Genomic DNA, 15,607 nt, shown 5'->3' with positions numbered 1-15,607 from the left:
CAGGGCTGACAGGCGGGTACTTTTTATCCTTCCGTGGCCTTCATGACCTCAGAGACAAGGGTTGGCCAAGACACTGCTAGGAGTTCTCAGGGACAGCCAAGAGGTAACAAAGGCAACTCATGGCTGCCCCTAATGGCCATGATTTGAGTGATGAATATGTGAGAAAACTCCACCGCTGTAAAGAAACCATGTGTAGACATCACCTCCTTCAGTTCATATTTTACTCTGGCCCTTATTTAGAGTTTGGCAGATGGGATACTCTATCCAAATGGGAGGACTATTGTGCCCGCCAAATTACAAGTGCCATGGGCTATATTGCACTTATAACATGGTGGATGGGACTTATGCTACCTTTGTGTAACTTAATATGTCTCGCAAACTCAGGCCCTGATTTAGATCTCAGCGGATGGAATACTCTGTCACAAGCGCGACGGATATCCCGTCCACCAAGATCCAAATCAGGCCCTCAGACTTTGTCTATCTTTCATTCCCTATTTCCCCATTCTCTCTCACCCACTCCATCTCTGTTTCTTCATCTCTCCCTTGCTCCCTCTCTTCCTCCCTTTTCCTTCTTCTGTTATATTTTCATCTGGTTTTCTATCTATTTCCTTCATTTTTTGCCACTTACCCCCCTGTCTGTGAATTCACATGTGCACATCTCCCCACCAATTCAAATACTTCTTAGTTCAAGTCTCTCCTTTTTTCTTTGAGTGCCTCCCTTCATTCTTTCTACACTTTACGTTGATATGTTTGTTTGGTTATATGTATTTGTATTCAGCACTTCGGGCTCAAGGAGAGCTTCAGAACACTGTATGCAATGTTCAAGTGACAAAGACATGCATCATATGAAGAAATGCACATGAATATGCACTGAGGGGCCTATTCACCAACAAAAACGAGAATGTACAGACTGAGATTTAGATTCTCTTTTTGGAATTCACTAATGTTCCTCATAGAAGCCCTCCTTCCAGATCTGCTGTGGGTACTAGGGGAAGAGCTTTCTATGCGGGGGAAAATGTGGCAGATATCCATTCCCTTTCCCAACCTGAGAAGGGAGTTACTTCGGCCCTTGACACCGGAAAATCGCCAGCATTATCTAGAGTGGAAAAAGAATGGGGCATATTTACAAGCCCCTAGTGCCACCTTGTGCCGTCCTAGCATCATTTTTTTAATGCTAATGTGGCGTTAAGGAGGCCTTTCTTCCGGGCCATATTTACAAAGTGGTGGAATGCATGATTTGTGCCACTTAATAAACCCTTGTATATGTCAAGCATAGTGTATGCTTCATCAATGGATCTCCCTGTGCTTTGCTGCACTAGCATCGAAATGATTTTGGCGTTAGTGCAGCAAAGCGCCCCAATAGAGAAGCATCAGTAGGAGAATAATGTTCATCTAAATTTCCCATCGGTGCTGTTGCCACATACATCGCTGCATCTAGAATAACTTCTCCCACCTGTTGAACATTTACTGAGCTCTGTTGTGCACAAAACGAATCCCATGCTATTCAAATATACTTCACACATAAACAGATTTCTAGGTAAATACATAGTTCAATTCAACAATGACAATTAAAACTGTAGAGGTCAAAGTGTACTTGTGTGAGAGCTCAACAGTAGGATTTCATTTTGTATTGGCATTTTCAAAATAAATATGGGGGATTACACACTTAACTCCCAACTACTCAGGTGCCCTGGGGGTTGTGCAAGGCTCCAGGGACCATTTGTTTAATGTCTACTGGATACTGCTGTCCTAACCAATGAACTGTAATGATGACCCAAAGACCATCTGCAAAATTAATAACCTTCCTCAGTGACGTAGGTAGCCAGCGTGCTGCAAAGTTTAAAGGGCCTCTTGATTCTGAGGAATACCTTCAATTTAAACCTAGAAAGGACCAACATCCATGTATGTGGCACCCCTGGATGTTGATTAGCCAGAATGCCAGGGTACCGGAAATGACATCACACTTTGACCATGATGATATTAGCAAATTGCCTTTCTAGACCCATCCCTAGCCCTTACCATTGCAATATCAGCTGCTTGTGAGTTATGAATGGTCTTAAGACCCTGTTTACTTTTTGTCCTACTAATGCCTCCTTGACCCCTGAGATAAAGGGTACAAGGGCTGTGTCTGGTCCATTAACCATATAGTTGCAGTTCTCCACCTGCTGAAATGACCATTGAAAGTGGCCACCTGCTCTGCCAACCAAACTAATTAACAAACCTAGATGTCATCATACTTTCTGACTAGAACTCTCATGAAGAAAATACTTGAATGTGTCTTTCTTCTTTCATCTAATCTAACTGTGCCACACTTTACAGTAACAAGAATACCAAGAGAACTTACCGTATGTAATCACTGTATCATCCTGTCACGGCTGGATTACATAAAGGCGTTATGTATGTGCTGAGGGCCATCCGTGACAAGCCTCTTTCACTAGATAAATTATAGGCTGGATTTTATTCATCAGAAAAGTGCTCGTAGGAGTATCAGAGGAAACCTGGACGTATATTTGTAAGTCTGCCCCTACAAAAAGCGTTCCTAGAAATATCAGAGGAATCTTGGACATATCTTTGTAAGATAACACCTACAAAAAGTGTTTTTAGAAATATCAGAGGAAACCTGGGCATCTTTTTGTAAGTCAGCCCCTACAAAAAGTGTTCTTTGAAATATCAGAAGAATCTTGGACATATCTTTTTAAGTCAGCACCCACAAAACGTTCTCTTAGAAATATCAAAGGAAATCTGGACATCTGTTTGTAAGTCAGTTCCAACAAATCGTTCTCTTAGAAATATCAGATAAAATCTGTTTGTAAGTGAGTGCCTACAATAAGTTCGCTTAGAAATATCCGAGGAACTTAGACATATTTTTGTAAGACAGCACCTACAGAAAATGTTCATAGAAATATCAGAGGAAATCCGGATATCTGTTTGTAGGTCAGCATCTACAATAAGTTCCCTTATAAATATCCGAGAAAACATGAACATCTGTTTGTAAGTCGGTGCCTACAAAATGTGCTTTTAGGAATAGCAGAGGAAACTTGGACATATCTTTGTTAGACAGCACCCACAAAAGATTCTCTTAGAAATATCGGAGGAAATCTGGACATCTGTTTTTAAGTGAGCGCCTACACTAAGTTCTCTTAGAAATATAAGAGGAAACTTGAACATATCTTTGAAATACAGCACCTACAAAAAGTGCTCTTAAAATATCAGAGGAAATCTGGACATCTGTTTGTAAGTCAGCACCTACAATAAGTTCTCTTAGAAATATTAGAGGGAACATGAACATCTGTTTGGAAGTAAATTCTCATAGAAAGTACTCTTAGACATATGAGAGGAAACGTGGACACATCTTTGTAAGACAGCACCTACAAAAATGCTCTTACAAATATCAGAGGAAATCTGGGCATCTGTTTGTAAGTCAGCACCTACTTAAAGTGCTGTTAGAAATATCAGAGGAAACTTAGACACATCTTTGTAAGCCAGCACCTACAAAAGATTTTCTTAGAAATATCAGAGGAAACGTGAACATGTGTTTGTGCACACCACGCTGCACTTTGTAAGACCGATGTGGCTTTTCAGGCTTCTTAGAGCAGTTGAAAATGCCAAACTAGATTTTCGTTCTCCATTTGATAGGATATTTCTTTGTTGCAATAATGTAACATACATCTAAGTCAGCTCCTGTGTATCTTCTTTGAGGGCAGCATAAGACTTTGTTCACTTTAAAGATCACACAACATTTAGTAAAGGTGCTCTGATGTATGGCATTTTCGGAGGTGCTGCTAGATTAATGTCACCATCAAGTGGAAAACCTTAAAAACACACCTGCAAAGGTCACACTGTAATTTGCGCTGGACCACTGGTATGAGATATGACTGCGGATGCAGTTTTTCACTAGTTGTCAACTCGTGTATTCTGATACAGTTAGAATTACCCATAATGCATTCCTGAAGCCTCTTGCAGACTGATGTGACTGAGCTGCCTCTGGGGATTTTGAAGTTAAACAGAGTCGTTCAATTAATAGCAGGGATATCCCTGGTGTTTAGCCCTTTCTAAGAGCTCCCAGTTTTGATATGAATGGAGAGTGGAACACAGAGAGATAAAGTGATTTGCATTGAATCACACTGTTTTAAACAAGTCAATAAATGTTATTAGATCTCAGGAATCTTAGATCAATACTATTTACCTTTCTGGGTGGAACACTGTGAGAACTCTGGGAGCATGCCCTCCTTGCGGGCTATAACAGTTGTTATAGCCCCCAAAAGCAAGCACACTGCTAGCTCCCAATCCCCCTTCAATGTGTACATTTTTTAAAGTTTCCCAACTTTTCTTTGCTCTTTAAAGCCTGAGGAAGCATGGAGGTACTTTATGTCATCTTGTCTTGTAAGAGTTACCTCCTGCTTCTGCCAGCTTCCAGTTTTTTTGAAGTGGTGCTAATTGCCTTGTAACCCTTGCCTGCGGGGCAGTAACAGCTGTTAATTATCCTTCCAGTTCTGAACCTTCGTCAGTGGCACAGTCCTGCAACTATGGGAAGGGCACTTAATGGTCATTATTGCCTGCAGATGCTTACAAATAGAACAAGACTGCTTCTGGGCCTTTGTCTTCGTATAGACTATTGCCTTTCTCTCTTATTGGTTATGGGATGTTGTAAACACTGTTGTGATGTAATATACAGTAGAGGCTACGGCGCCAGTTGTTATCTGTAGAAGTGCTCAGCCTTAGCTCGAAGTTCTCAACAGAGGTGACCACATTTTAAGATATGGCCTGGCACTGAAAAGTGTAATGTCAAATCCGTGTGGTTAGGGCTGTCTACTGTTCAGATTATTGGGAACAAAGTGTAAATGCAGATATGGTCATGGAAATGCCAATTTGTGTAAGACGGACATTGTCACGTGATTAGATATTTGCATATTTATTATTTCACAGATGTGTCTGAGAATCTTGCGGCTGAAGACATTGCTCACTTATTTGTTTTTAAAGTACACTTATTTCTTTATGAACATTCTCAGAAAATGAATCTTTTTTTGGGATAGTTTTTGTAGCAGCCCAATTCTCCAGGGAATAATAATTAGCAGATGTTCCTTATCAGCAAAAAAAAGACAGAAGATTGTTTCACTTATTTTGCTGAAAAAAAAGTCAAAACCAACTTGTAAATTATATACTATAACAGTCTACCTAATTTACTGAGTTGTGAGCAGAAAATAAGTCCCCCTGTACCTCACAGCACATTCTTTCACTTGAGTGCAGTAGCCTCTGGCACAATGTGCACTTTTTCAAAGCATCTGAAATTAAAACTAGCATCAGGTGAGGTCACTCATCTATATTTTTTTATTTCCTTCTAGGGTGCAAGTCGAATTCTACGTCAACGAAAACACGTTCAAAGAGCGCCTCAAGCTGTTTTTCATCAAAAACCAAAGATCAAGTAAGTGCTTTGTGGACCACCTCAGATGCATTTTGCTTGGGAGGGTGGACGTTTTACTGCCCAGGTGAGGCAGGTGATGTTCACCGTCTGGGTATCTCAGATGTAAATTATTGGTGGGAAAGATGAAGAATATTTTGAAATTGATGTTTGTCTCAAAGCACAAATAACAGCTCATGGCCAGTCATTGTCTTTGCAGCATGTTGAGGTATTACTGGAAAGGAACTAAGGACCAAATTTAAGAAGGGTCAGGCGGCACTCAGCTCCACATTAGCATAATTTTTTATGATAATGTGTTGTTAGGTTGGCAAAAACACCGTGCCAAATTTACAAAGTGGTGCAATGCACGCTTTGCGCCACTTTGTAAACCCTTGCTCTACATTATGCTTGCACCAGGCATAATATATGCAAGGGGGCATTCCTCCATTGGAGGCCCAGAAAATGGCGCAGTGGAATCTGTGAGATTCAACTGCGCCATTTTTCTCTGCATTTTTTATTGATTATAATGGGCCTCTATGTACTTTGCAGTATTAGTACCAACTTTTTTGGTGCTTATCCCGCAAAGTACCACAATAGCATCAGACATTTTGACGGTATTGATCCTAACATATGCCATGGTGCGCCGTATCATTAGTACAGCACATATATGGTGGAATTAGGGGGGTGCCACTTATCTTAAATCTGGGCCCAAGTTGGAAAATATATGGCTGTCGAGTGAATCCTTTATATTGTGTTTCTTTGCTCGTCTTCTTCCCACGTGGTTTCTTGGCAACGGAAACCAGGGGTGCAGCTATCAGTAGTGCAGCAGGTGCAAAGACACCGGGCGCAGACCAAGAATGGGGCTCAGCCTTTCCTGCGCCTCCCCCTCAGAATGTGTTTCCCTGCGTGTTTCCCAGATGCTTGGAGATTGACTCTCCCTGCAGGGCGCTCAGAAGGCTGTCAGAGAGACCGAGAGACGGGTCTCAAGCCAGGAGAGCAGAGGAGAGGTAACAAGGATTTATGTGCAGCTCTCGCCCTGAGAAAGACAAAGACGATGGTTCATTTCGGAAAACGAGAAGAAAGAAGGTGGAGAAGGAAAGGGAGGAGAATAAATAGGCACGCCCTGGAGGTAAAGAAAATGGAGATAGCAAAGAGGAAAGAGGTCAGCGGATGCTATTAGGCTGAGGGCAGCTAGGACGGCAAAGTAGAAAAGAGAGTGAACATCTAAAGGAGACAAGTGTCAAGAAAACTGACCATTCGGAAGGAGATACAAGAAGAAAGAGCAGATACAGCTGACAAAGCAGAAGGGAAAGACAGAGGAGAACGGAAGGAAGAAATGGAAGACGAGAAAAAAGGGGAAAATTAGAAGGACAGAGGTAATGAAGAAAAGGGTAAAAGAAACAATTGTATTTGTAATTTTGCTCCGCTTTTGCATCAAAAAATGGCGGTAATGCGGCGCAAAAAAAGTATAAATCAGGGCCTATGTATTTTGTAAGTTTGCACTGATATAGGGTCAAAAATTTACGCAAATGTGGCGCTAAAAAAGTATAATTATGGGCCATAGAGAAAAAAAGCAATTGGTAGAAAAAAAGGAAGGAAGGAGACAGAAGGCAAGAGGAAGAAGGAAAGATATATGAGACAAGAACAAAGAAAAGGGGAGAATCAAATGTAAAAACAATAAAGGGCATGAATGGATAGGGTAAGCAGAGAAAGAGAAGAATGGAAATGAGTCATGGAATGAGGTAGAAGGGGATAAAGATGAGTAAGATGACATTAGAATGAGTAACAGAGGACTGTAAAGAAAAATCAAACGGAGGAAGGAAATGAGAGGAGTGAGAGACAGAAGACACAAAAAACAGAATAAGAACCTCAGTGACCCATAAGCAGAGACACATCTATCATTACTGCAGCGAGTGCAGAAGCACTGCTGCTTAGACCTAGAGGGTGCCTGATTTGGCTGATTTCATGACAAAATCCAATCAGATGGAACTAGAGATGTTGAATTTTTAAGTTTTTAGTGGAAGAAGCTCCAAGAAACAGAAACTGACGCAAAGAACAGGTGGAGTGTTGGGGAATGTAGTAGTTGTAGTGCCAAGAGACAGTCATCACTGGAGCTTTGCTATACAAGTCACTCTAGGCTGTTGTTGCTCTAATACAAAGTGGAGGTCTCGCGGTGCCGGTTGACTCAGTCGGTTGATGTTGGTGCGAAGAGCAGATCGAATTGGATGTTCTCATTGGCGATCATTGCGGTTGCAGAGTTTTGGCATCAACAAGCCTGTTCATGGTTGCCAAGAGCCCAAACTAAAGGATTTTCACATTTTTCTCGTGAAGGAGCTCTCACTGATGCCAGTTTAGTGTCCAGAGCGTAGAGGGGCACCTCTTGATGAGCAGGACTCACTCCAGCAGAAAGGCTCAGGCAGGTTCTGGCAGGTCCAGTTGGTGCTGGTCAGGTGAGCAGCTGTTGGGGTCTCTGGAAGCTTGTGGTGTCCCTGTAGCACACACAGGAGGTCAGCCAACTGAACCTTGAAGTTCCCCTGGGTAGCCTGCAAACAAGCCATGCTGGTCCAATCTTCATTTTACAGACTGCTAGGTAGAAGCAGGGCAGTCGTTATTCTGAAACTTCCACAGGTCCAGGAGTGTTATGAAGAGTGGTTCTGAATGTCCTCTTTTTATACCTGGTGCCAGTCTTTGAGTGGGGGAGTTCCCTTACCTACCCTACAGATGGTTCTTGTCAGTTCTTCCCCTGGTCCTGGCTCCAAACTGTCTAGAGTGACAAAGGCCAGGGCGGTCAGGTATCAGTTTCCTTTTGTGTGCTGTGGGCAAGATACTTTGAAACATAATTAGATCAGAGTACAGCTCATTCCTAATCATCCTGCCAGGAAGATTCTCTCCCAGTTACACACAGGTCCCATTGTTCACCCCACTGTCTGGGGTTAAGACACATTCATGATGGATGAACCATTATCAGGCCCAGGAAGCTGGAAACTCATAGAAAGGCCTCAGAAACTTTGGCCAGCAATGTGCCCACTTTCTAAAAGTGTCATGTTCAAAATTAGAATCAAAAATTTTACTTTACCGTTAAAGAGGCTCTTAAATTACAATTCATTGCATGCGTAGCTTTTTCTTGGCCACAGGCAGGATCACGTTGATTTTGATACTGCCAAATTTGGTTTTCACTGGGCAAGGCCTATCTCTCTCATAGGTTAACATGGAGACTGCCTTTAAATATTATTAAAGAGCAGATTCTCTTTGGGAGCAGATAGAAATGCGGAATTTACGGTCTCTGAACTCACAATTTAAAAATACAAATGGTAAAGGTTGTTTTTAGATTGTGTGTTTGAAAATGCCACTTTTAGAAAGTAGGCATTTTCATGCTTAAACCATTCTGTGACTCTGCTTGTTTGTGGATTCCCTCTCTGGGTCAGTTTGATAGTTGGGCTGTTTGCACCTCTCCTCTCTAACCCCCTTGTGTGTGTCTTGGGCATGGCCTGGGCAAGGCAGGATCTTACAAACAAGAGAGACTTTCCTTTGAAGTTTGCCTACTTCAAAGGCAGAAAGGAGTAAAAGTAGTGGACCCAAAACCCTTGAAAATTAGATCACTTCTGGAATCAAGAGGAACCTCTGCCAAGGAAGAAGAGCTGAAGAGCCGAGGAGAAGTGCTGCCCCTGCCTGTGACTGTGCTTTGTTGGGCTATCCCGCAGTTGCTGCTTCTGCCTGTGAAAGGGGACAAAGACTGGACCTGCTTGAGAAGACTCTCCAAGGGATTGAACTGAGCTTGCCTCCTGTTGTTGAAGTCTCAGGGCCATCAAAGACTTCCCCTGCCAGCACCTGGACTCTCTGCTGAGACTCCTGCCAAGTGGTGCCCTGTCCAGTCCCTGGGCCCTTGAAAGGTGAAGTTAGCAGATAAAAACTAAAAATCCATGCCTAGGATGCACCTTCTGCAACACAGCTGATAAACGATGCGCCGCCTGCTTTGCGGCTGAAATTGACACTCCACCTGCATCGAGGCTGGGAGATTGACGCATCGCAGCTGGAGAAACAACACGCAACACCCGCTTACAGAGGCTGATAACTAGGCAAACCACCACGCAACGTTGGACGCACAAGGAACTTTTCCGCAGGCACTTTTAAATCACAAGTTTCTAATTTATTGCTAAAACCAGCACCCCCTTGAGGTCAGCACCCCTCAATTCAGTTCAGCACCCGATGCAGCTGCACCACTTACACCGCCCTTAAGCCGGCCCTGCCCAGGAGCATCTTCTTTATTTTCAGTTTTACCTGCCAATTATGTCTGTTTTTTCATTATGCTCAGTTTCCACCATGTCCATCTAGAGGCAGTATCTAGATGGCAATGACCTTTTTGTCGCACAATGGCTTCCAGTGGTGATGGAACAATTTTCAGAGTGGGGGTGCTGCCATCAGTGTTACATCATCCAAGTCATAGGGATTGTGAAAATTCCAAGTGTCACACAAGTATCCCACAAAGAACAATTGTAGCAAATGTGCCACCTCAATTCAGCGGGAGCGTGATAAGGGTGCAGTATGTAAGTGGTGATGCATTTTGGAGCACACAGTCTAGAATAGATTACTGAAGCATGGTCATTTACAAACAGCACATTTTTCATTGAAATGCCAATTTGCACAGACATCAATTTTACTGATAAAACTATATATGCAATGTGTGGAAAGTGGGTTCCAGTGAATAATTATCATTCGCACATCACTAAATATAGTGTCTTGATTTGTTTTGAGCCTTTAAAATGTATGTTTCCGTCACACTTCAAAATTACAAAAAAGTGCTTTGTTTGTGCTTTCTTATCTGCTGATATATTTTGAAATATTTGCACAGTCCATGTACAGGTATTTAAATGTTGTTGCATTGTTAAAAAAAGGTAGCCTCATATGGCCTTTACTTTCATACTCCTTGGACTCCAGAAACCATTGTTCGATGGTTCACTTTCAAAACTCCTCTCACTTTGTAGTGAGAGAATGAAGCTCCAATCTACATACTAAAGGAATAAGCAGCAAAGTGGCAGAAGATATAGCCTGAGATTTGATCTCTGACTTTGAACCCAGAGAAAACTGAGGAGATAAAAACAAAAGTAAATGCATCTTTATTTCTCATTCACTTTCTGAGCTCCAGTAGCATCACTCTCACATCCAGCGCCTGGGGTGATTCTGTTACAAATACAGGTACAAAATGGCACATAATACATTTTTGAGGGGAAAAAAAGGTCAAATGTATTTGCCCAAAATGTGAGCCGTAAACACCTTTTTATATAAAGTTTTACCATCAAACAAAAGTTACGAAGGTTACAACTAACCATTATGGAAGATTAGAACAACTCATATCTAGTTTGTTAACCAACTCTGCTGCCTTATCTAATTAGCATGATTTGAGTCACTAATTATCCCAGCAGGTGTTCAGTATTTAATACGGGCCTCAGATACATAAATAAAGGTTAAGTGAACCTCCTGCTGATTTTATCCCTCGCAAGTAAAATATTGTTCTCCGCTCTGATTGCTTAAACATTATCTCTGTTGAAATACCCGGCATTGCAGAATGGAAAGACAGCGCCACCTTGTGGGTTACAATTCTATTGTATCGTGCCTGGGATACTGACATTCTCGGAGTCCTTTGTAGCATCTTTATATAATTAACGACTGGATCAGGGTTTTTGACACTAATTTTACTGTGATTTCTGAACACATATTCTAAACGCACAGGTTCCACGCCACTATTCTGTAAAGCTGATGTAATCTAACCTTAATCACCCACATATTAATTTTAAGCAAATTCTTTTATGTCTTGGCTTGACAGAAGAGCTGTCTGCATGATGTATTGTTACCAATTCCTTAAAGTCTATTAGGGCGAGTTAAACTCTCTTACCTCATAGCATTGGCTGTTTGGTGTATGATTCCATCTTCTAAAAAGTGCTTCCATTTGAATCCATGACAACATATTTTATTTCGGAAAATTATACACCCTGATCATGTTGTTTGTCACTTAATTCGTTATCTCTTGTATGCTTTCTACAAAGTACATAGTTCTTTTTTTGCTACTTTTTGCCAGCACTGGTAAATCAAATGGGACAGGTTCTAACGAGATAAACAGCATTTCTGCGGGCAGCCCATGTAAACAGCATTTTGAAATGTCGGTGTTTATACGTCTTGCACAATAAAGACAGGCCTCTTAGCTTTACAAATGCTTGTTTTTAAGGGCAACACCTGCACATTAAACTTCATGTTACAAACAGTCAAGGGAACTGAGTATTTATGAAGAAAGTTATGCAACACCAATGAGTTGCTTGTACACCAGGGGTGACTGGTGTTTGTTAAAACGAGAAATGGGGCAAATTCCCTTTTTTGAGAAATTATAGATCTTTATTTGGAAAATGCCAGTTAAGGGACATTGTAATAAAGAAATCTGCATAACCGTCAATGGTTTTAAAATGTTTAAGTAGGAAAGCTTTGTATTAAGATAATCAGGCTATAAATTGTGTCACAGGATGATGGCCCAAATTTAACATAATTTGTCATTGTGCGGAAATCCCATTCTAAACCGTCCCTTTTCTGTATCCTGAAATTCCATTAACCTTTGCATTATGTAAAAGTAGACATTATTTATTCATTTATTTACTAGGTCTACTTACATAATACCTTCCTTTAGAATTTAAATCTGCATTTTTATTCAGTATGGTAACTTCAAGATATTGTATGCATTTCTTCATTCAATACAGTGCAGCCTCGACATGCATTACATACTTGTGTCCTGGTGTTCAATCAGTCAACAAGTCAAAGTATTGAAGTGCTACTGTCTTAACTTACTGCGTCTGTTCAGCAAAACACCTAGCTAGAGAATCGTCTGGTATTCTGTTAAATGGGATAGGCCCTCACCCATGCTGAAGAAATCTACCCTGGATCCAGACGACGTCGCCAACTTTGTCCCGTTCCCTTCATAGGAAGAAGGTAAAAGTATTTTCTACTAAGCTACTCCATCAGATAAACCCCAACAGTTTCTACATGACTGATAATCAGGCTTAGGGCCATGTAGCAGCATGGAGAATGCTACTTTTCAATTAGTTGAAGGTGCCTTCCTTAACAATGACAGAAAAGGCTCCTGCCTCATCATCTTGCTCGTCCATCTGCAGACTTTGGTTTAGTAAATCACCAAACTGTGATCCACATCCTGGAAACACACATAAGAGTTCTTTGACACCATCCTGCAGCGGTTCACCTCTCACCTAGCCAACCATTTCCTATTCACACTGATTGGAACTGCAAGATTTCTAAGACATACTGCCTGAAATGTATCCAGAATTGGAAGTCAAGTAACTGAAGCTCAACTCGACAAACCCTGAAATCTTATTGGGCTCAACAGTGACAAACAACCACGGATCCGAGCCTGGACTTCCAGCATGAACCCAATGGCTTCACAAACAGCTGTCAAACAGTGCAAAATACCTTGAAATCACCTGTCACACAGACCTCACCTTCATAGAACACATTTCCAAGAAAATCAAGACAGCATGGCTTTAGCTCCTAAAGAAAGTGAAAACATTTCTTCTAGAAGTCAAGTTAAGAACAAGAGTGCAAGCACTGGAATTCTCCCATCTGGATTGACACACGCCCTACTCAACAGCCTGACAGGCACCACACAAGCATAACTGAAAGGCATCTTAGATGCTGTAGTGATTTCCTCAAGGGCCTAAGGAGGATCAACCTCTATACAAAGTTGAAGGGACTACCCTGCCTGCCTAACCTATCATCTTCAAGATCAAATCCACCCACACTGATACAGTGCTTTTGCCTGATGACTTCAGCTACAATTACTTTTTTTGGTGTGGTTTTAGAGCTCAAACTTGACCGAAAGGTTTTGGAGCAGTTTACATGAGCACCAGTACTTACACAAAGTCACATTCAGTTTTTTTAAGGTAGGAGTAGATTAAGGGCCAGATTTACAAGGCCTAATGCCGCCTTGCAAAACATTAGTGTTAATTATTTTTACGCTAATGTGGCTTGAGGCAAACATCGCTGCCTCTTATTTACAAAGTAGTGCAATACATGCATTGCACCACTTTGTGATCCCTTGCACCACATTATGCCTTTGACAGGCATTATGTATGCAAGGGTGGGGCGTTCCGGTATTAGGAGGCCTGCAAAAATGGCACAATGAAATCTACAAGATTTAATTGCACCATTTTTGGCGTCATTTTTAACGCATGCTCAAAGCAGGCGTTAAAAGGACGTACCCATTGCAGTCAGAGGGCCTCCTTGCACTTTGCTGCACTAGCGTCACAATTCTTGACGCTAGTGCAGCAAAGCATCACAATACCGTAAAAGATGTAGACACTATTGGCCTAACGTGCACCATGGTACGCCGTATTGTAAACACGGCGTACACATGGTGTCGTTAGGTGGTATTGGAGTGGTGCAGGAAATCTGGCGCATCAGTACTGATGCGCAAGATTCTTGTAAATCTGGGCCACAGTGATTTGCTCAGAATCACAGAATGTTGAGTCAGTGTTGAGACTCAAATCTGGTTCTTGAGTTTCAAAGTTGGCCGCTCGGGCAGTAACAACACCTTCTCTCCCTCTTATGAAAATTAAACTAATGATTCTGTGTCAGATTTGAGTATAGTTCTAAAACACCTGAATATCAGACTCATGATCATGGCAACATCCTTTTCTGCGGTCTAATACTGCTTCTCCCTTCCTCTCTGCACCCCAAACATATTGAGGTCTAAGAAATGTAAACACTTCACACCTGTGCTCATTCACCCCATCTCCCTCTGCTAAAGCCTGCGTTCAAACTGATGCTTAATTTACCAAATTGATATGTTTATGCATGCTAGGCCTCCATGGAATTTCAATTATAGACCCTTAATTAGCGTAATTTCATCATTTTCTTGTTATTCTTATTCTGTGAAATTCCCGAAATAGCACAATTATTCAATGTCATGTTTGCGGCAAGACGATAGAGCAGGAACAGCGAGAATGACCAGAACGCGAGCATCTGTCAATCCCAGGACTTGTGTTTTGCTGCTATTTTATAGCGTAAAATTTTGGACACGAAGACGTGTCACACTAAAATGAGGGGCGTGGCTTCGGGGGGGGGGGGTGTTTCCCCCCTAATAAATGTATTTTCTGAAAAATAGTTGGCTACTGGTGCTTTCAGTCGGGTATGGTAAGGCGTCTGTCAGATTTCACATGGAATTTTTACACAAATAACGACAAAAACACACACACTCTCTCCCACTTTGCATTGCAAGTCTTAAAAAATGTTGGTTATTTAGCCAAATATTGTGTTCTTGTGGCCTGCTTGTGGTATAATGTATTTTAACATTATGTGACAGCGTGCTTGTTGGGAAATCTGAAGCTAATACCACCTCTCACCCCTCACCCATCTTACTGACCAAGCTACACCCCTGTCTAAAGTATTATGAAAATGATAGATCTAGGTGCATAATTGTGTGTAATTTCACATACTTTCCCTAACACGTTTGGTAATTATGTAAAAGCAAATTGCACAACTTTTAGAGTTGCATAACTCTCAAAGAACACATTCCCAACCTCAAAGATTTAAATCCACTGTGTCTTCCTCTCCATAATAGACAGAATCATCCCTCGGCCAATGCTCCAAGGCACTGGACCTCCCCTAGCAGACATTCACCTAACTATCCTTACCCAATGGAGAGAGGGGGCTGGTAGGGCTGAGGATATCCCCATGGCAGTGAAACAAGCAATGCTTGTCATAGCTGACAATAAGAACCGACTCAGTCCTCACGTATCAATGATCCTTGACGCTGCTGTTCTCGCTAGCAGCTGGCCGCCTTAAGACTACAATCCTAAAGTGCCTTCCATGATAGGTTAAAACATTTCCTATCTGGCAATTAGTGAAGAGACATACATTCCAGTAGCCCAGATTCAGGCGAGAGACTTTAGACTTTTAAAGCCAAAGGTATCTGTTTTTAGCCGTCTCCCGCCTAAAGGGCCTCTCTTTCAATGTTACCAAAGGGGAAAATACATTTCCTCATTTTTTACTCTCTCCTTTCTTTTTGTTAGCATGTGTGAAAAGATGTAATCACCAGGGTGGCATTTTCAAGGTTATTGATCCTAGCATACTGCTCGAATTGTTGAGTCTTTGGGGAGGCTGAGATTGACTGGTTCTGGAGGGTGATCCCATTGAAATCAAAGGAGATTAAAGTAT

General features: G+C 41.7%; 1 protein-coding gene across 5 annotated transcripts in view; it reads left to right on the top strand.

Moving 5' to 3' along the window:
- The window catches only part of KCNT1 (potassium sodium-activated channel subfamily T member 1), a 1,355,573-nt gene that overhangs the window by 722,880 nt on the left and 617,086 nt on the right, over positions 1-15,607 (top strand). For all 5 annotated transcript variants that reach the window (XM_069241642.1, XM_069241641.1, XM_069241643.1 and 2 more), the window contains exon 3: positions 5,343-5,422. In XM_069241642.1, the coding sequence (XP_069097743.1) occupies positions 5,343-5,422 (80 nt within the window). The remainder of the gene's footprint in view (positions 1-5,342; positions 5,423-15,607) is intronic.

The sequence above is a fragment of the Pleurodeles waltl genome, chromosome 6 (genome assembly GCF_031143425.1).
Source record: "Pleurodeles waltl isolate 20211129_DDA chromosome 6, aPleWal1.hap1.20221129, whole genome shotgun sequence".
Classification (NCBI taxonomy): domain Eukaryota; kingdom Metazoa; phylum Chordata; class Amphibia; order Caudata; family Salamandridae; genus Pleurodeles; species Pleurodeles waltl.
The sequence above is the reverse complement of the archived record's forward strand: the minus strand, read 5'-3'. Positions and strand labels throughout refer to the sequence as shown.